We start from the raw sequence: 20,839 nt of genomic DNA, 5'->3' as shown, positions 1-20,839 counted from the left end.
AAAAGATGAGTTGCTTTGGAAAATAATTCAATGGATTCTCAGTAAATTAAAAACAGAATTACCATATGATTCAGCAATTTCATTTCTGAGTATATACCAAAAAGAACTGAGAGCAAGGACTCAGATACTTGTACACTAATTTTCATAGTAGCATTATTTACAATAGCCAAGAGGTGGAAATAACCCACATTTCCACTGACAGATGAATGGATAAACAAAATTGGTAAATACATACAATGGAGCATAAATACATACAATTCAGCCATAAAAAGATATGAAATTCTGACACACACTACAACACGGACAAATCTTGAAAACATCAAGTCAAGTGAAATATGGAAGACGCAAAAAGACAAAGGTTGTACAATCCCACTTATATTAAGTACCTAGAATAGGCAAATTCATAGAGAAAGTAGAATAGAGGCAGTCAGAAGCTGGGTGAGGAAGCATGGGGATTTGGTTTTTTTTTGGTTTTTTTTTTTTTGTCTTTTGTCTTTTTTTTTTCGGGCCCCACCCGCAGCATATGGAGGTTCCTGGGCTAGGGGTTCAATCAGAGCTGTAGCTGCTGGACTACGCCAGAGCCACAGCAACTTGAGATCTGAGCCGCATCTGCGACCTACACCACAGCTCATGGCATTGCCAGACCCTTAACCCACTGAGTAAGGACAGGGACTGAACCCACAATCTCATGGCTCCTCATCTGATTTGTTTCAGCTGCACCATGACGGGAACTCTGGGACTTGATTAATGGGTGTAGTGCTTCTTTTTGGAATGAGAAAAAGGATCTGGAAATGGGTGGTTTTGAAGGTTGCACAATATTTTGAAAGTGTTTAATGCCACTAAATTGCACAATTAAAAATATTTAAAGGAGCTCACGTTGTGGCTCAGCAGTAACAAACCCAACTAGTATCCATGAGGATGTGGGTTAGATCCCTGGCCTTACTGAGTGGATTAAGGATCTAGCACTGCCACGAGCTGTGGTGTAGGTCACAGATGTAGCATGTTACTGTGGCTATGGCATAGGCTGGCAGTTACAGCTCCAATTCAACCCCTAGCTTGGGAACTTCCATAAGCTGCAGGTGGGGCCCTAAAAAGCAATAAATAAATAAATAAATAAAATGGTACATCTGGAATGAATATATCATTATATACAAATTCTATCTCAATTTTTTTTTAAAAAAAGAAAAGATGGGAGTTCCCTGGTGGTGGCACATTGGGTTAAAGATCTGACGTTGCTGCAGCTGTGGTGCAGGCTGCATGTGAAGTGTGTGGTTTTTTTTTTTTTTTTTTTTTTTTTGTCTTTTTGCCATTTCTTGGGCCGCTCCTGCAGCATATGGAGGTTCCCAGGCTAGGGGTCGAATTGGAGCTGTAGACACCAGCCTATGCCAGAGCCACAGCAACACGGGATCCGAGCCAAGTCTGTGACCTACACCACAGCTCACGGCAACGCCAGATCGTTAACCCACTGAGCAAGGGCAGGGATCGAACCTGCAACCTCATGGTTCCTAGTTGGATTCATTAACCACTGCGCCACGATGGGAACTCCTGAAGTGCGTGTTTGATCCTGGCCTGGGAACTTCCACATGTTGCAGGTGTGGCCAAAAAGGAAAAAAAAAGAAAAGAAAATATGGAAGTAAAGCTCTAAGAGTCATAGCAGACTAAAAGTTCAGTATGTGTCCAATAACATGTTTCATCATGGATTAATGGGAAATAAATAGATAAGAGTTAAAACATATCCTTAAAACTGAAAAAAAGTTAAAATGTTATTGTTTTATGTTATGAATATTTACCATACTAAAATAAATGCCCCCCAAACCAGATAAACTAAAACTTGCATATATCTCAATAATTTTTAAAAAAATCCAGTAGATCTGGCATGAAATGTACTGGCATAAATATGTTGCAATATATTGATGAGTTGTCGAATAAAAAAACTATCACATATTCTATGCTGGTTGAATGGACATACACACCCCAATGCTTAAGAGTTGTGTGTAGAAAAATGTTACAAAAAAAGACATACAAAAGTATTAGCAGTGGTGACCTCCAAGGAAAGGAGTGGATGTGGAAATACAGTTGTAGTGTCTGGAATACTTACAAGAATGTACTATTTTAATAATATAATGGAAAGGTATTTTTAAAATAAAAGGCCTTATGATAACCAACAGGCAACAAAGCCTACACGAGGCAGAGATTTTGTAATATGTTAGCTTGTTTCAGTATCAAGGCTTAAAGCTAAATTTTCTAGACTGAACCAAACATACCTAAGTATGAAGCTATACAGCTTAAACTTAATCACAAGGTTTTATAACTATATTTATCATGAAACTCAGAGGAAAGAAGAAAGACTAGTGAAACGGATTCCTTTAATAAGGAAAAAAGGTAGTAAGATTACAGGCAGAGAATTAAGTATATTCAAGATAGAAAGCAAAAAATTTATATATGCTTTTTACATCATGACAAGAAAAAATAAGCCTTACATAAGGTTTTGGAGAACATCAACATGCCTGATTAATATTGCACTAAGAAGTACAGCTTATTCACACAATCCAATTTAGATGAAAATGATAAAACTTACGTTTCAAAAAGGGCAAAGATAAACAGAACCACGAAAAACAGAACATTGGTGGCCACAACAGCAACTTGATCAATATTTCCTTGGGGAACCTGAACTTCATCGGTACTTACTACAGAAAACAGGAGAAAAATTATTTTACCTACACATCTAATTTTTCTTATGACACTAAAATAGTGTAAAAATTTTATGTAGCAAATTCTATGACTAAACATTTTTAGGCTTAAAAGCAGTTTATAAGTAACAGAATTTACATGACGGAAATAATTTTTAAATGTCATTTAAAAGTAAAGTAAATTTTCTTCTCAGGATATACACTTCAATTCTTTCACCTACAGGAAATACTCAGATTTTCTATTTGATGTCAATCAAAAACAGAAACGTATATCTATAGAATTCTATAAAATGACCTCATACTTAATACATATGCTTTATATTTCAGGTGTGGATTTTTTTCTACCTTACCTAAATTTTAAATTTATGAGGATTTCATGAAGATCTCAACTAGTTATTAAATCAGTTCTCAGTTTGATGATTCACCTCACTGGATATATATTTTGAATTCCAATGCTATGTAAAATTAGTAAGTATCTTTATGTTTTTTACTATAATTAAAAAAATCATTTTTTAAAACGATCATTTATATTTTTTGCAAGGAACCACCAAGATTTGTTGGTGCTATTATAAGTTAGAAAAGCAAAATGAGTTACAATATTTACTTATGTTGAATAACACATTCAATATAAGCTATATGTGATATAATTGAGAAGTGCGAAGCCATATACATGTACTTCCACATTTCCATAATGCTATTTTATAATTTACCCACTTATGGTAAACCAGGTAAGTAATCTAAGAACGTATTCATTTATACAATCTTTAAGTGTATGTATAGTAGCAGAGGGATCAGAGGGTGACTTTCCTAAGACACAGTTAAGTTTCTATTAATTTTTTTATAATAGTACCTGCCTTTATACCTCAGAATTCCTGGGAAGGAGTTCCTCCTCCAATAGTAAATGAGATTTGACAATAGCCCACTATACTTGGGGGCAATTAAGCACCTTGAGTACACTCAACATAGGATTATTACCTTCTTTTCACACAAAGAAAACCAGTCAGCTTTTTCCAGTTCCTTTCCTGGAGTAGACCCTGGTCCTTGTATTATTTTGGATAGAACTCCCTGATTCTCAATCACCAGCTAGAGGCCTGTCTTTGCTTCTTTGAATCAAATATGAACACTGCCCCATGTCAGACATAAGTTTACTTCCTATGTGGTTAGTTTTTTGCAGCCTCTGACCAGGGCTAGCTTTAGAGGGGAAACTCAGAAATGCTGCCTCCTAGACTGTGGGGATTGACTAGGTACCTTAATATAAGAATTTTAAGAAAATACTACACTAACACATTGATTAAAAGATAGGTAATTGGAGGCGTTCCTTTGTTCTGCTGTGGGTTAAGGATCTGGCATTGTCACTGTAGCAGCTCTAGTTACTGCTGTGATACAGGTTTGATCCCTGGCCAGGGGATTTTTGCATGCCAAGGGAGCGGCCAAATAAATAAATAAATAAATAATTGGAAACTATAATCCTATCCCATGATAACATTTTTTAATAGCAGGAATAAACCTGATTCATTTTATCTAAACATTTATTGCCAGAAATTCCCTGCTAGCCTGGTGGTTAAGGATCCAGCATTATCACTGCTGTGGTGCAGGTTTGATCCCTGCCCTGGAACTTCTGCATGCCTCAAGTTCAGATAAAAAAAAAAAAAAAATTTTTTTTTTCCTGCTTCTTAGGGCCGCACCTGTGGCATATGGAAGTTCCCAGGCCAGGGAAATCTTATGAAAGAATATAGATCTCTCCTCTCATTTGTGGGAGTTCCCATCATGGCTCTGATCAGTAACAAACCCAACTAGTATCCATGAGGATGTGGGTTTGACCCTTGGCCTTGCTCAGTGGGTTAAGGATCCAGTGCTGTGGTACAGATTACAGATGTGGCTCGGATCTCGAGTTGCTGTGGCTGTGCATAGGCCAGCAGCTGCAGCTCTGATTAGATCCCTGGCCTGGGGATTTCCATATGCTGCAGGTACACTTCTTAAAAAAACAAAAACTCGGAGTTCTGTCGTGGCGCAGTGGTTAGCGAATCCGACTAGGAACCATGAGGTTGCGGGTTCGGTCCCTGCCCTTGCTCAGTGGGTTAACGATCCGGCGTTGCTGTGGCTGTGGCGTAGGCCGGGGGCTACAGCTCTGATTCGACCCCTAGCCTGGGAACCTCCATATGCCATGGAAGCAGCCCAAAGAAATAGCAAAAAAAGACAAAAAACAAAAACAAACAAAAAAAACTCCTCTCATTTGTGTTTTAGAGCAGTGCTATCCAACAGAACTCTGACATGATGCAAATGTTCTTCCTCTATACTATCCAATACAGTTGGCCACCAATCTCATATACCTATTAACTGAGCACTTGAAATGTCACTAGTGTGACTGAGGAAATTTCCTAAATGTAATTAAATCTAAATAGCCAAATGTGACTAGCGACTACCACACTGGACAGTGTAGATATAGATCTCTGCTACTCAAAGTGTGGTTCGCAGACAAGCAGCATCAGCTCACATAGAAGCTTGTTATAAATGCAAATTTTCTCTCCAGGCCTACTGAAACAAATCTGCATTTTAACAAGGTTCCCAGGTGCTTTCTAAGCACATTAAAATCAATGAAGCAAAGATCAAGGGTGTATATGGTTATCTTCTTCAGCTTGTGCAAGATTTTGCTGTATATCATCCCTTTCTCAGCCCCTCAACCTCACCCGCTTTATCTCACTCATTCTCTTTATCTGAAAGGTCTTTTAAGTTAGCATCCTATTTTTCATCTTTTCAAAAAAGCAGCTTATACCCATTGCTGACACCTCCTCACCACTCATCCTTTGTTTCTTTGTTTTTACTTTGATAATTTTCAAACATATCCTTACATACCTATGTTCTAGATTCAACAATATTTTGCCATACTTGATTCATCTACCCCTTCCTTTCATCCTTTCATTCTTTCTTTGTTGCTATAGTGTTTTTAATTGGATGACTCCCAAATCTGTATCTCTAACTTTGATCTCTACTGTCAAAATTACAAGTGCCTCTGGAATTTTTAGTTGTTCTGGTGTAGCATTATATTTGGCCTGATCCAAATTGAAATTATCTTTTTAGCCATAGTCCCTTCTTTTTTTTTGCTTTTTAGGGCCACACCCACAGCACCTGGAAGTTCCCATCCCAGGTTAGGGGCCACAACAACTCGGGATCCAAGACGCATCTGCAAACTACACCACAACTCACGGCAATGTCAGAACCCCAACCCACTGAGCAAGGCCAGGGATCCAACTGGTATCCTTGTGGATACTAGTTGGATTTGTTCGTGCTGCACCACAACAGGAACTTTCTTTTTCTTTTTTGCAATGTCCCTTCTTAAATTCTTGTCCTCTCATTCTTTCAGTTATCTAGAGTCAAAACATAGAAGACATCTTCAACAACTCCATCTATTTCTGTTTTTTTGTGGGGTTTTTTGTCTTTTTTTTTTTTTTGTCTTTTTGCCTTTTCTAGGGCTGCTCCCACGCATATGGAGGTTCCTAGGCTAGGGGTCTAATCAGAGCTGCAGCCTCTGGCCTATGCCAGAGCCACAGCAACACGGGATCTGAGCCGCATCTGAGACCTACCCCACAGCTCACGGTAATGTCGGATCCTTAACCCACTGAGCAAGGCCAGGGATCGAACCTGCAACTTCATGGTTCCTAGTCATATTCGTTAACCACTGTGCCACGAAAGGAATTCCAACTCCGCCTATTTCTTAATATCCCTTATGCAATCTGTCAAAAATACTGATTTCCTTTCTTCCTTCAAAAGCTAATATCTCTCCCTTCTCCATTCTCAGTTACTGCTATAGTTCAGGACTTCACATATCTGGATTAGACCCACTTGGAATCTGATTATTGTCATTCCTCTCCTTTGTTCAAAACGTGCTATAGCTCCTCACCACTCTGCTCTCCACCTTACTATTTTTAACTTTACTTTCACTAGTTTTGTTGTGAAAATTAAATAAAACAGCTATCAAAGAACTTGGTAAAATAACACTCTTTTCCACTTTATAAACACCTAAGGGTGAACTAAGTTGCATTATTTTGGGGGGGAGGGGCTCCTCAAGGAGGACCTAACTAGGAGTACTTAAATAATGGTTTATTTAGTAAAATATACATACTTACCAGACTATCTATTTATGAGTCATAGAAAGATCTAAAGGATGAACATGTCCATTTGTAGAGTATATCAAAGGAATAAAAACAATAAAAGAGTCAAAGGGAAGAATAAAGTAACCAAGCAGGCTTTTGCTTGGTTGGAATCTTAAAAAAAAAAAAAAAAAAAAAGAATAAAAACAAAAAAGAGAAACCATACTTATTCCCATGATTAAGTGAACAAAGAAATACTTGAAACAGAAAGAAACATTTGATAACAAAATTACTGAAGTAATTCCAAAAGTCTCAAGATTATTAGGATATTGGCTCTTGAAAACAAGATAAAGTGATTTTTTAGCAATGGTTTTAACCTTGCCAATTGTGTACACCAAGTCACTGATAAAGGTATACCTTAAAAAAAAAATCAGTTAACTTTCAATTTTGAAGATCTTCCCCAGTTAACCACTGTATTGTCCTCAGCTGCAAAATTCAACTAAACATCAAATAGGTAGAATCATTAGGAACAATTTTCAATATTATAGAAATTTAGTCAAACAGGTTAATAGTACCTTCTTCAAAATTAATATTTTTACACTGTCGTCCTGAGTCATCCACACGATGTTCTCTTAAAAGAAAAACATAAACATTGTGTCCATAAAAGGCTTAGTATACTAGAAAAATGGTTTAAATTTATTACTAGCTTTCTATATTTTCACATTCTAATATAGTTTATTTTACTGCCTTTTGAGTAATGAAATTAATATATAAAAAGTAAAATAAAAAATACAAGTTATGATTATTACATTATCATATAAAATGAAAAATATTTGATTCATCCAAAAGCATAAATGATCAACCTTAATCAGTATTTGAAGCTTTCTAGTGATTTTTAACATGAGTTATGAACATTTTTGGACTCTTGGATAAAACATTCCAACGAAATAAAAAGTAACAAAACTTCTGTAATTTTATAAAATTTCTTCTAATATATAAAAGAGATATACAAGTAAATTTTGTGTCTCAAGTTGATACTAATCATTTATCTACTTAAAACATTGCTTTCATGCCATTCCCCTGCTTAGAAACCTATAATTAATAAATCAAGACCAAACCTTGAATCTTAGTCATCATCTATTATTTTAGTCATGAATACCATATGGGTTAGCTCATCAAAAAATATGAACTATAAACATCAAGAACCAAATAAGGACATCAAAGAAATAATAATTCTCTACTAATGATAATCATATTTAATTTCACAATCTATAAGAGTAGTTTTATCATTTCTAATTACCTTAATATAGTAAGGATCAGAATAATATTTAATATTCCCAGGAAGACACTAAGTAAAACAGGTGCTGTATACATGTTTATCTGCAGCTTAATGGTATCCCATGTCACACCCTTTTCTCCAATGAGTGCAAAACAAGTCTGAAAAACTTAATAAAACGTATACAGATGAATTGTTATATGGGAGGCACAGGTTAAAATAAATGTGAAAAACATTTACCACAAAATTAGAAGTATCCATTACTGGATCATCCATCTACATCAGGCATCTCAGTGGCAGTAAGGAAACTGATTCTTGGTGAGGAGAGACAAAAAATTTACTTTTTCTATATAAAGCACAGATATGTACACAGTACATAAAAGACATACAATATAGGGAATTTCACGGAATCTCTGCAGATTAAGGATCTGGCATTGTCAATGCTGTGGCTTGGGTTGCTACTGCAGCATGGGTTCAATCCCTGGCCCCGGAACTTCCACATGCCACCAGTATGACCCAAAAAAAGACACAGACTATAGATCTGTGGTATTAAAAGCTCATGGCATGGAGCGATTAGGGGAAAAATGTCTAAAAAGACTCCTTAGAGGAATTTCCATCATGGCTCATCAGTTAATGAACCCGACTAGCACCCGTGAGGACACGGGTTCCATACCTAGCTTTGCTCAGTGGGTTAAGGATCTGGCGTTGCTGTGAGCTGTAGTGTACGTCACAAAGGAGGATCAGATCCTGCATTCCTGTGGCTACGGGGTCGGCCAGCAGCCACAGCTCCTATTGGACCCCTAGCCTGGGAACCTCCATATGCCGCAGATAAGACCCTAAAAAGATAAAAGACCAAAAAAAAAACAAAAAAAAGACTCCTTAGCGAAACAAAAATGTAAAATATGGCTGAGAAGCACTGATGTACATGCATTCATAAGGGATTATACCTAACTTGTCAGTATTGTTTTAAATACAGCTTTGTAGGAAATTTAAAGTGTACAATTTCTTCCACAAATAAATTATTAAAATTTAATTTCATTATAAGAAAATGTCAGAGTTCCCATTGAGGCTCCTTCCAACTGGTAACCATGAGGATGTGGGTTCAATACCTGACCTGGCTCAGTAGGTTAAGTATCCAGTGTTGCCATGAGTTATGGTATAAGTCGCAGATGTGGCTCGGATGCTGCGTTGCTGTGTCTCCGATTCAACCCCTAGCCAGGAAAACTTCCATATGCAACATGTGCGGACCTAAAAAGAAAAAGAAAAAAAAAAGTCACATTTTAACTCAATATTTTAAAATATTACTGTGTGTATAGTATTTAAATTACATATTTAATATCATTTTCAGTTTTGATCTGTGGTAAATATCGGATTGAAAAAGTACTGGTTTTCACAACACTGTAAATGAACTATACTTCAATAAAACTTTAAAAATGAAAAAAGAAAAGAAAGAAAAAGTACTGGTTTGTTCTTTCCATTTAGACTCTATATCTGGTTCTGCCCAATGCTTTACATGTAAACTTAGGGTGCGGATTAAGTAAAATACTGCAACTAAAGCTCTCAGTATAGCATCTAGCATATGGTAAGCAGTCAATAAATGTTAGTGGTTATTACTGGAAAAGTCATCTAATCTTTTCAGGACTACATTACTCATCTTTAATACAAATATATTAAAATGTTTAAGGGAATAATCTATAAAATGTTTTATAGATGGCAAAAATATTTATTAAGCACCTAAGCTTATACCAGGTACTATGCTAGACACTGAGGGTAGAATGGTAAATTAAAAAAGACCCAGACTATGTCCTCAGGTATTTTATAGGAAGGTAGTAATTTCAAATATTCTGGATTCCTGCTTATATTTTTTTTCCACAACACTAAACTGAAATATGAGATTCTGGGAATGATAAATAGATTCTCTGAAGAGAAGTAATGAAGCAACAGAAACTGGACTAGCATTGAGGTGTTAATGATGCAGTAAACTGAGCTGGATTCAAATCAATGACATTCACGATGATATTCATGCCATACCAAAAGCATGGACTGATTACATGGCTTTTCAATCTTATTCTAGGCATAAAAATTTCTTTACTCATTTAGCAGAAAATTAATTGGCCTTAGAAAAATATTAAATCTCATTAATATATTTCTATACTCAGCTAAAGTATGAAAGCTTGGGAAGAGGAAGAGAACAGTAGATCTTGTTAAAACTCTCATTTTCTTCAATCTTAGAAAAGTCTTAAAGGTATGGACAAAAGGCAAAAGGATAAAGAACCTCCTATAACTTTTCTCAAGTCCTTCAGTTAAAACAATTTTGTTTCTTTTCTTTTTTTTTTTTTTGCTTTTTATGGCTGCACCCATGGCATATAGAAGTTCCCAGGCGAGGGGTCAATTGGAGCTACAGCTGCTGGCCTACACCACAGCCACAGCAACATGGGATCCGGAGTCCCATCTGTGACCTACAACACAGCTCACAGAAACACCAGATCCTTAACCCACTGAGCGAGGCCAGAGATCAAACCCTCATACTCATGGATACTGGTCAGATTCATTTCTGCTATGCCACAATGGGAACTCCCTTGTTTCTAATAAACAGGAAAAAAGGCAAACTCTTGCTGAGATATCAAGCTAAAAAATGATTATCTGAGAGAACATACACTTTAAATTCAGTTTTAAACCCCAGATTTCCCATTTGATGGCAATTTACTTGGGTTCTTTTTGGCTTGGTGTCCTGATCTGTACCATGAGACTAATAGCACTTAATACAGAAAATACGAGTTGGGAGTTCCCTTCGTGGCTCAGCAGTTAAAGAACCTGACTAGGATCCATGAGAATACGGATTCAATCCCTGGCCTCGCTCAGTGGGTTAAGGATCCTGCGTTGCCTTGAGCTGTGGTGTAGGTCGCAGACGAGGCTCGGATCCTGAGTTGCTATGGCTGTGGCGTAGGCCGGCAGCTATAGCTCCAATTCGACTCTTGGCCTGGGAACTTCCATATGTTGCAGGTGAGGCCCTAAAAAGCAAAAGAAAAAAAAAAGAAAAAAAAAAGGAAATATGAGTTAACACATGTAAAGAGCCTTGCCTTAATGCTGGATCAAATAATATCAGTTTCTTGGAGTTCCCTGGTGGCTGAGTGGTTAAAGATCTGATGTTGTTGCTGCTAATAGCTTGCATTCAATCCCTGTTCTGATATAAACTGATATATATATATATATCCCCCTCCTTTCCTTCAGTTCTGAAGTTTTATACTTGGATTTCATGTAACATTCAAACCTCAAAAGGTTTCCTAATTCAAATTCAAGTAATAGCAAATGAAGAACACCTACCTGGACCTAGGATAAAACCTAATGCTTGGCATGCACTTGTGTTTGCCATGGCACTTGTTCTTTCTTGAAGAGAGGTAGCACCAGCAATATATGATCTAATAACAGCTACATTTCCTATGAAAAAAACACAATAATCCAAAGTAAAAGAAAATACTCTCCAGTCTATAAAATTCAACTTAATTTGACTTTATATAGAAGAAGAAATATTAATCTAATCATAGTCACTGCTTTCTCTTTATGATTATACAAGGCATGTATACTGAACAAATGCATCAATTAATGGAAAATATTGCTTTCAGCAATACAAAAACACAAAGATTTGAATGAATGAAAAATGGCATTATAGGAATGTTAAACTGTTTTTCATCATTAAATATTGAGAAAGCACTGAGTGAATGGTACACTACTAATTGCTACACTATTTAAAAAAAAAAAAAGATGCCATATGTTGCCTGCTTAGATCTGTAACATAAGAAACAGAAAAAGAAATCCTGGATTTCCCGCTGTGATGCAACGGGATCAACAACATCTTGGGAATGCTGGGATACAGGTTCGATCCCCAGCTATGCACAGTGGGGTTAAGGATTCAGCACGGCCGAAGTTGTGGCATAGATCACATCTGAGGCCCAGATCTGATTCCTGGCCCCTGTGCCGAAGGGCGGCCAAAAAAGAGTAAAGAAAGAAAAAAGAAAAAGAAATCCTAACAATTTAACTCCAAAAAATTTGTTGGGCATTTACTATGTTGAAGAGACTCTACTAAGGGCTAGAAAATATTTTTAAAAGTCATATATTGTCCCTAATTACACTAAGCTTATTATCTAGTTGGTGATAAAGAATGAAAACAGTGCAAAACAGTATTTAAGCATATGCCAGAGACATGCTGGAGAAGAGTAAGATCTGGTGAGGGGCAGAGTAGCCTAAGAAAGCTTCATGGAAGATGTGGAACTTGGAGCTGAATCTTGAAGGCTAAAGAATGATGGGAACAGAAAGAGAAACTATAGGTAATGGGAACATCATGAGCAAAGGCAAAGCGACAGCAAAGATATTTGCCCTTTTGCAATGACACATCTGTATGCTCAATGTGGCATATGAGACTGAGAAGGGATGAATCAGGTGAGAGAGGGCTATAAATGTCATGATAATAAGTGTGACACAAACAAAAAGATACATACATACATACATATTACCTGCTCCAAATCCCACTAATCCACGAGCAACCAACATGTAGTATTTATTATGAGAAGGTGGTAGGTGGACATAGGCATAGAGGCAGTTGGCTGCCACCGAAATGAAAATGGAAACGATGAGAGGTTCTTTTCTTGGTCTATAATTAGACCACAAACCAAATAAAGGTGAAGCTGCCATTTGGCCAAGGCTAAATGTAGCAATAACCCAGCCCAAAAAACTTGCATCGGCTGTCTGATCAATCTGCAGGAAAAAGTACAATACTTTAAGAACTGTTATCCAAGAAAAGTAAAGTTTAAAACCTAAATACTTTTTCCTGACCATGACTTTTCTTACTAAAAAAATACACACAATAATTCTAACAAATTTTGTAACATCATTACTCATAGTGAGGAAGTCATACTTCTAACATAATTAGATATGTTAACAATTCACTATATACAAGGAAAATTAAGAAGCTTTATTTTTTAGATTATAAAAATTCTGTCATAAAAATCTTGTTAAAAAGATAATCACATTATATATCTAACAATATCATAAATACACCATTTTTATAAAGATCTTAAATCATAAATAACACATTAACAAATTGTATGATTTATTGGAAAAACAAAAATAATATGCCACTTTAATTCTTGTAAAGTAAATGCAAATATTTGGACTTATAAGCGAAAAAGCTATTAGCGCAGTGACTTTTTTTTAAACTGGACACAATAATCAAATGCTTAAAAAGAATAAAACTTTTAAAAAGAATAAAAATTCTCTCATTAAATCTATCACTAATTTTTACTTTCAGGGTAGACAAACCAGGATTCAAAGAGGGTTTACATATCATGACAAATGTTGAGGAAAGACACAACATTCATACTTTTAGAAAACAGGAAATTTTAGCTTACAAAAGGGACTATGGAATAAATCAATAGATTGGTTTTGATATGTAGGCTATGTAATAATTTAGAAAAATAACCAATAAATGTTAGGAAATAAGTTTAAACATACGCAGGTTAAGTGGTAGAACAACTTAATAAAGAAATCCATGGCCTTTTCTTTTCCAAAGGTATTTTAAATAACTTTAAATGAAAAGATTTAGGCATATTTTTGTTTGTAATGAGAAATAAGAGTGAATAAGTATAACAACTTCATGTCATATAAATTTAAAATTTAATTTTCAAAAAAGAAATGAAAAACTATTTTTTTATTGTTGTTGTCTTTTTAGGGCCACACCCATGGCATATGGAAGTTCCCAGGCTAGGGACTGAATTGGAGCTGTAGCTGCCTGCCTACACCACAGCCACTGCAACACCAGATCTGAGCCTCATCTGTGACTTACACCACAGTTTATGGCAACTCCGGATCCTCAAACCACTTAGCAAGGTCAGGAACTGAACCCAAGTCCTCATGGATACTAGTTGGGTTCGTTACCACTGAGCCACAACTGGAACTCCTGAAAACACTATTTTATTTACTTTTATTTTTTATTTTTTGTCTTTTTAGGGCCTATGCAGCATATGGAGTTCCCAGACTAGGGGTCCAATCGGAGCAGTAGCCTCTGACCTACACCATAGCCACAGCAATGTGGGACCCAAGCCGAATCTGCGACCTACACCACAGCTCATGGCAACGCTGGAGGCTTAACCTACTGAGCAAGGCCAGGGATCAAACCTGCATCCTCATGGACATTGTGTTCTTAACCTGGTGAGCCATGATAGGAACTCCCTCTCTCTTTCACAGTAATAATAGCATCTTGTTTCTGGTCCTCTGGCCAACTCTAATCATCTCTCTCACACTGTTTTCAGATAAAATCGAATTTGCTTATTATAAAAAATTACCTCATAAACTGGCCAGTTTCCCCTCTCTACCTCATCTCTCTGTATGCTCTGTTCCCCCAATTCTAACTTCTGACTCCATAGAACTTTTTCAAGTTTCCAATATTTGTCAAGCTCTTCACTTCCAGGCCTTTGCACAGGTTCCTCTATTGCGCCTTCCATCAGGCATGCCTTTCCAACCTTTCACTTCCTGGCCCCAACCATTCCTTCAGGTAACCAATTTTTGCAGGCCTTTGAAACTCAGTCCATATACATGTGATTTTGAAAAATCTTCCAGGATCTCTTCAGTCTGGATTAATAGCATCTCCCTAACGCCCATTATCTGTCTATCTGTGTCTGTGTGGATGCCTCTGACTTCTGCTCTCTCTCTCTCCTTCTCTGGCTCTTTCTGTGCCTGCCTCCTTCTCCTTCTCCCTTTCTCTTGCCCCACCCCCACCCTATGCATGTGCACATACTCGAGTGCAACACTCACACACAACATACTTTTGACTTTTATCTGTTTACACTGTATGGTAATTATCTGTAAACTTGTTTGGTTTTTCACACTTCAGTGAAAGTTAGATATTTATCTTCTCTAAAAAACAAAACAAAAAACCCAAAGTGCATAGTACTGAATTTCAAGAGAGTCTTCTCTAAATATGTTAATATTGACAAAGTCAAAGTTCTAGAGATCTTAATGCTTTGCTATGGGAGCTAAGATATGAATGTAGGTGTTCTAAGTCTCCTTGACTATTTACTTATATTATTGCTTATTCATTCAGTTAACACTCACTGAGGTCTTCTCTGTGACAAAACCTGTGTGAGCTAGTACAGATACAAAGATGGGTAAACACAGTTTCTGTCATCAAGGAGTTTCCAAACCAGGTTCTGCTTATCTGATTCCGAAAAATCCTACATTTGAGTAGCTGAAAAAAACAAAAACAAAAAAAAAACCAGCATGCTTTAACTTCTGTCAAATAAGGATAACTTCACAGAGTTGCTAATAAAAATTATTTAAGTCAATATAGTATAGTGCCTAGGGACACATCAGCATATAGTACGCAATAAATGAATGTTACCTATACAATATAAAAATTAATATTTCTTAGTATTTTGCTTTTATTGATAGGTCAATTTCACTACATTTTATTATAATTCTGGTATGGGTATTTCCACTATGTCCCTGGGCTTACAGAATTACCTATCCACTCCAATTCAAAATCTGGGTTTAAGCAGAACTTATTTGCCTGCTGGCTTGTTTCCCTCACAAGTAGCTTGTCTTAATAAACCTATTTTCTGTCTATCACTTTGTCTCTCACTGAATTCCTTCTGCGCTGAGACACAAAGAATCTGAACCTCAGTAAGTCCAGACATCAGAACTAAAACCCCCAAAAAATGAAAACCAGAGAACCAGTCCTGGGGCCACTAAACACCAACAATGAAGAAGAATGAAAGCCTGCATCTACCATGATCCTTATCTGTGGCCCTATTTTCTACTCCCAAAATATAAAACTATTTCCTAATCTCTCCTAAGGGAAGGCACAGTCTTTATTTAGGGCATTAGCCTGCTGTGGCCTCCCTGGCCTGGCAAAGCAGTAAAGCTATTTCTTCCTCCATGCTTCCCCCCAAAAAAAATCTGGGTTTAAGGACATGGGAAATCAACCACAACTCTGGGCAACACAGCCTTAAGGGATCACTCAGCTGAGAGCTGTCTATCAGCCAGAGCCAGAAGAATAGGTCAGAGATTCACAGTAGTGCCAAATTCCTTTCAGACAGGTGTTCTCATTGTGGCACAAAGGGATCAGCAGTGTCTCTGGAGTGCTGGGACCCAGGTTGGATCCTGGCACAGTGGGTTAAGAATCCAGTGTTGCTGCAATTGTGGCACAGGCCACAACTGCAACTCAGATCTGATCCCTGGCCCAAGAATTCCACATGCCACAGGGCTGCCATAAAAGAAGGAAAAAAACCCCAAAAAACAAAAAAAAATCCTTTCGGACAGATACTTTAGTGTTTTGGGGGGGGGGGTTGTCTAGTTTTTATTGTTCTCACAGATACTATTTAAGCTAAGTAATATATGTCAACATACTATTGTAAGAGTTAGTAGCCTTGTACTAAGAATGAAAAGTTTGGAGTTCCCATTGTGGCTCAATAGGTTAAGGACCCAATATTGCCTGTGAGGATGTGGGTTCAATCCCTGGCCTCACTCAGTGGGTTAAGGAAACAGTATTGACACAAGCCGTGGCACAGGTCACAGATATAGCTTGGATCTGGTGTTGCCGTGGCTGTGGTGTGAGCCTACAGCTGCAACTCCAATTGAACCCTGGGCCTGAGAACTTCCAAATGCCACAGATGTAGCAGTAAAGGAAAAAAAAAAAAAAAGAATGAAAAATTTTAAGGTAGCAGGCAACATAGCATCATAGTCAGATTTTGCTTTCAGACAGGCTTAGTTCTACCATTTTCTAGCTATGTGACCTTGGGAAAGCTACCTAACTTCTTCGAGTCTGAGTATCCTTACCTGTTAAACAGGAGTAATAATAATCTCCTCATAAAGTTGTTATGAAGAACAAAAGATTCAGATGAAAGATTTAGTACTATGCCTGGCACAGTGAGCTATCCATATTATTATGAAACAACTTGAGAAAATTAACTCACAAGGTTTTTGGTGAAAATGCTATATTTGTATTGCCCAAGAACTAGTGATATGCTCAGGTGCTCTCAATAAATTCACCTTTGAAGAGATTTCAAATATTTGGAGAAAGCAGAATACCTTTTCAAAAACCAACATATTGTGATAAGTAAGTCTAATTTCACAAATACTTTCTTTTGAGAATTTTGAGGCTAAACAAACTATATACAGAGATCATAGAAATCAAGAGTTTTGAAACATGGAAAAATATACTTTAGCAGAGTAGATGCTGCTCCAGAATTACTGAATATTCTATTCCAATTCTAATAATTCTGCTAGAGTGGAAAGAATTTTTAGTGTCATGAGTTATTATTTCATGTAAAATAATTTTTAATTGGCTTAATTTCAAAATGACAATGAAAATGTAGCACTAAATCACCAAAAAACAAAATTTGTATTTTCCTTAATATTTCTTTTTAATATAGCATAAGAAAATAGCATTTCAAAAAGCTAAAAGTTGGAAGCTTCTGCTGTGGCATAGTTAGTTAAGGATACAGCATTGCCGGAGTTCCCGTCGTGGTGCAGTGGTTAGCGAATCCAACTAGGAACCATGAGGTTGCGGGTTCGATCCCTGACCTTGCTCAGTGGGTTAAGGATCTGGCATTGCCCTGAGCTGTGGTGTGGGTTGCAGACGCGGCTCGGATCCCGCATTGCTGTGGCTGTGGTGTAGGCTGGTGGCTACAGCTCTAATAAGACCCCTAGCCTAGGAACCTCCATATGCAACAGGAAGCGGCCCTAGAAAAAGACAAAAAAAAAAAAAGGATACAGCATTGCCATAGCTGTGATGTAGACTGTAGCCATGGCTCAGATTTGATCCCTGGCCCAGAAATTTTTTTTTTTTTTGGCCGCCCCTTGGCATATGGACTTCGAGGGCCAGGGATCAGATCTGAGTCATAGCTGTGACCCAAGCCACAACTGTGGCAATGCCGGATCCACTCACTGTGTTGGATCGGGAATTGAACCTGCGTCCCAGCACTTCCAAGATGCCGCTGATCCCACTGCACCACAGTGGGAACTCCCCTGGAAACTTCCATATGCCACAGATGCAGACAAAAAATGCTAAAGAGTCATAAAAACTAAAAAATAAAATGAAATATGTCAATAAATCTCTTACATAATAGGTATAATTTTTAAACTTGAAATAGTCATCAAATATTTCTAGCATTTTTGTTGAAGACATTTGGCCACTCTAACAGTCTAGAAGGGAAGTTTGGTAAACTCTAACACTGTTATAACACTCAATAATAAATGTTATGATAACAGAATATGCAAGCACATAGAAGGAAAATCTGGAGTTCCTGTCATTGTGCCATGGAAACGAATCGCACTAGGAACCATGAGGTTACACGTTCGATCCCTAGCCTTGATCGGTGGGTTAAGGATTCGGCGTTGCCATGAGCAGTGGTGTAGGTTGCAGATGCGGCTCAGATCTGGCATTGCTGTGGCTCTGGCGTAGATTAGACCCCTAGCCTGGGAACCTCCATATGCCACAGGTGCGGCCCTGAAAAGACAAAAGGAAAAAAAAAAAAAGAAGGAAAATCTAACCCAAACTGTGGTGAGGACAGGACAGTAAGAGTAGGCTTTTCAAAGGAGGTGACATTGGGGTAAAGCCTTGAAGAACTAATTTAAAATCATGGATAAGATGGGAGAAAGGGAATAGCACAGAAGAGATGAAGGGATGGAAAACACCCCAGAAAAAAGGAGAAAAATGTAAAGATGTAATAAGACCTTAGGTTCAAGTAAATGTGTCTAGTAAATCATTCACTATACATCTAGTACAGGCCAAGGCTCAGGATCTAGGCTAAACACACACAACCCTTTGGAGAAATCCAAAACATAAGGAGCAAGTTGATAAAGAAAAATACACGAAAGCATTTACGAATAACTAATTAAGAGTAATGTCACAGAAGACAAAAGAGGGTTTCAAGAAGTTCCCATTGTGGCTCAGCGGTAAAGAGCCCAGCTAGTATCTATGAGGATATGGATTTGATCCCTGGCCTCACTCAGTGGGTTAGGATCCGGCGACCTGTAGGTTGAAGATGCAGCAGGGATCCCAAGTTGCTGTGGCTGTGGTGTTAGGCCAGCAGCTGTAGCTCCTATTCGACCTCTAGCCCAGGAACTTCCATATGCCATGGGTGCACTCTAAAAAGAAAAAAAAATAGAGAGAGGACAATAATGTCAAACACTACCCAAATGTCACCTAAAGTAAGGACTAAAAAGTATTTACTATTTGGTGAGCAATTAAGTCACTGTAGACCTCATCAAGAGCAGTTTCAGGGCAGTGGAAGAGTTAATCAGACTGTAGCAGGTTAAGGAATGAATAGGAGCTAGGAAATACAGAGGAACTTCTCCAAGAACCTTAAATATTTTTATAGATTAATTATGACTCCAGCTTAAATACCGATTTTTCTTTATTATTATTATTATTTTCTTTTTTGGTCATTCCAAGGCATACAGATTTCCTGGGCCAGGGGTTAGATCCGAGCCGCAGTTGCAACCCACGCCACAACTGCGGCAGTGCTGGATCCCTTACCCACTGTGCTGGGTAAAACCTGCATTCTAGTACTCTCAAGATACTGCCAATCCCACTGTGCCACAGCAGGAACTCCTAAATACTGATTTTTAACAATTTCGTTTTTAGAGCTTTAAGACAGAACTGACAGATAGTTACACAATGTTAAATGTCAAATATATATTTTTTAAAAGATAGAATTGACAGGACTTGAAGATGAATTGGTATCACAAGTGAACCTAACTATGAAACTATGAAAGAGATTCATGGACAGGGAGAATAGACTTGTGGTTGCCAAGGGGGAGGGGGTTGGGGAAGGGATGGAGTGGGAGGTTGGGGTTAGCAGATGTAAGCTATTATACATGGAGGGGATAAAAAACAAGGTCCTACTGCATAGCACAGAGAACTATATTCAATGTCCCATGATAAAGCATAATGGAAAAGAATATTTTAAAAAGCTGTGTGTGTGTGTGTGTGTATGTATGTGTGTGTGTGTATATATATATATATATATATATAAAATTTTTATATGTATAAAAATATATATCTATCTATCTGAATCACTTTGCAGAAATGAACTCAACATTGTAAATGAGCTATATACTTCAATTAAAAAAAAATCAATTATTGTCAGGACATCCACCAAACTTGCATCTTCTCATCACCCCTTCCTCCCCATCTAGTAACCACAGCATCAAAATACATATATTATCTATTCTTTTCAGAATGTCACCCAACAACCCAGACATTCTATGGGAGGGCATGAAATTATTCCACAGAAATATCACTTACACAATTTAGGAATTTAGACAATGTCCAGCTTAGTTTCACTTTTATTAGGGAGGAGGTATTGATGGAATTGGGAAGTGGCTAATAAGTAGGTGACCATACATCTACATTTGCCTAGGGATGTCTGGGTATAATCCTATTTTCCTGCTCTAGCACTCCTTTTACTTCAAGTGTTCTAGTTTGCACAATAAAGCATACAGCCACCCTACTACCTACAAGCCACTTTTGAGGAATTACTATCTCAAGTTATCCCACTAAAGGTTAAATTATAGAATACTAAAGAGACTCTCTACAAAACTCTTAACTACATAAGATGTACTACTACCATATCTACTTAACAGAAGAATAGATTGAAGTGTACAAACCTTTTGGAGATATGGCCATATTGACATTATCACAATAGAAAATCCTGTGAAGAGGCAAATTCTGTTATTGATACTTGTAACTTCATCTCCATTTACAGATACAAATTTTTGAACTATAG

The 20,839-nt window shown here is 37.3% G+C and overlaps 1 protein-coding gene across 11 annotated transcripts in view; it reads right to left on the bottom strand.

Moving 5' to 3' along the window:
- MFSD8 (major facilitator superfamily domain containing 8) overlaps nucleotides 1–20,839 on the bottom strand; it is a 449,919-nt gene that overhangs the window by 7,516 nt on the left and 421,564 nt on the right. For 6 of the 11 annotated variants that reach the window (XR_014813023.1, XR_014813024.1, XR_014813026.1 and 3 more), the window contains 6 exons: nucleotides 20,721–20,764; nucleotides 12,566–12,806; nucleotides 11,379–11,492; nucleotides 8,079–8,223; nucleotides 7,354–7,409; nucleotides 2,579–2,687 (listed from right to left, as the gene is read on the bottom strand). Coding sequence is in view for 5 of the 11 variants with exons in the window: in XM_084972953.1 (XP_084829079.1) it covers nucleotides 2,579–2,687; nucleotides 7,354–7,409; nucleotides 8,079–8,223; nucleotides 11,379–11,492; nucleotides 12,566–12,806; nucleotides 20,721–20,764 (709 nt within the window). In the remaining 6 variants the exon portion in view is untranslated. Of the gene's footprint in view, nucleotides 1–1,414; nucleotides 4,721–7,353; nucleotides 7,410–8,078; nucleotides 8,224–11,378; nucleotides 11,493–12,565; nucleotides 12,807–15,161; nucleotides 15,295–20,720; nucleotides 20,765–20,839 lie in introns of those variants that run through there. The other 5 variants (XR_014813025.1, XM_084972955.1, XR_014813028.1 and 2 more) reach the window with 4 other exon arrangements.

The sequence above is a fragment of the Sus scrofa genome, chromosome 8 (assembly GCF_054392235.1).
Source record: "Sus scrofa isolate SSC_HxYL_T2T_F1_AM1 chromosome 8, Sscrofa_HxYL_maternal_Yorkshire_Landrace_v2.0, whole genome shotgun sequence".
Taxonomy (NCBI): domain Eukaryota; kingdom Metazoa; phylum Chordata; class Mammalia; order Artiodactyla; family Suidae; genus Sus; species Sus scrofa.
The sequence above is the reverse complement of the archived record's forward strand: the minus strand, read 5'-3'. Positions and strand labels throughout refer to the sequence as shown.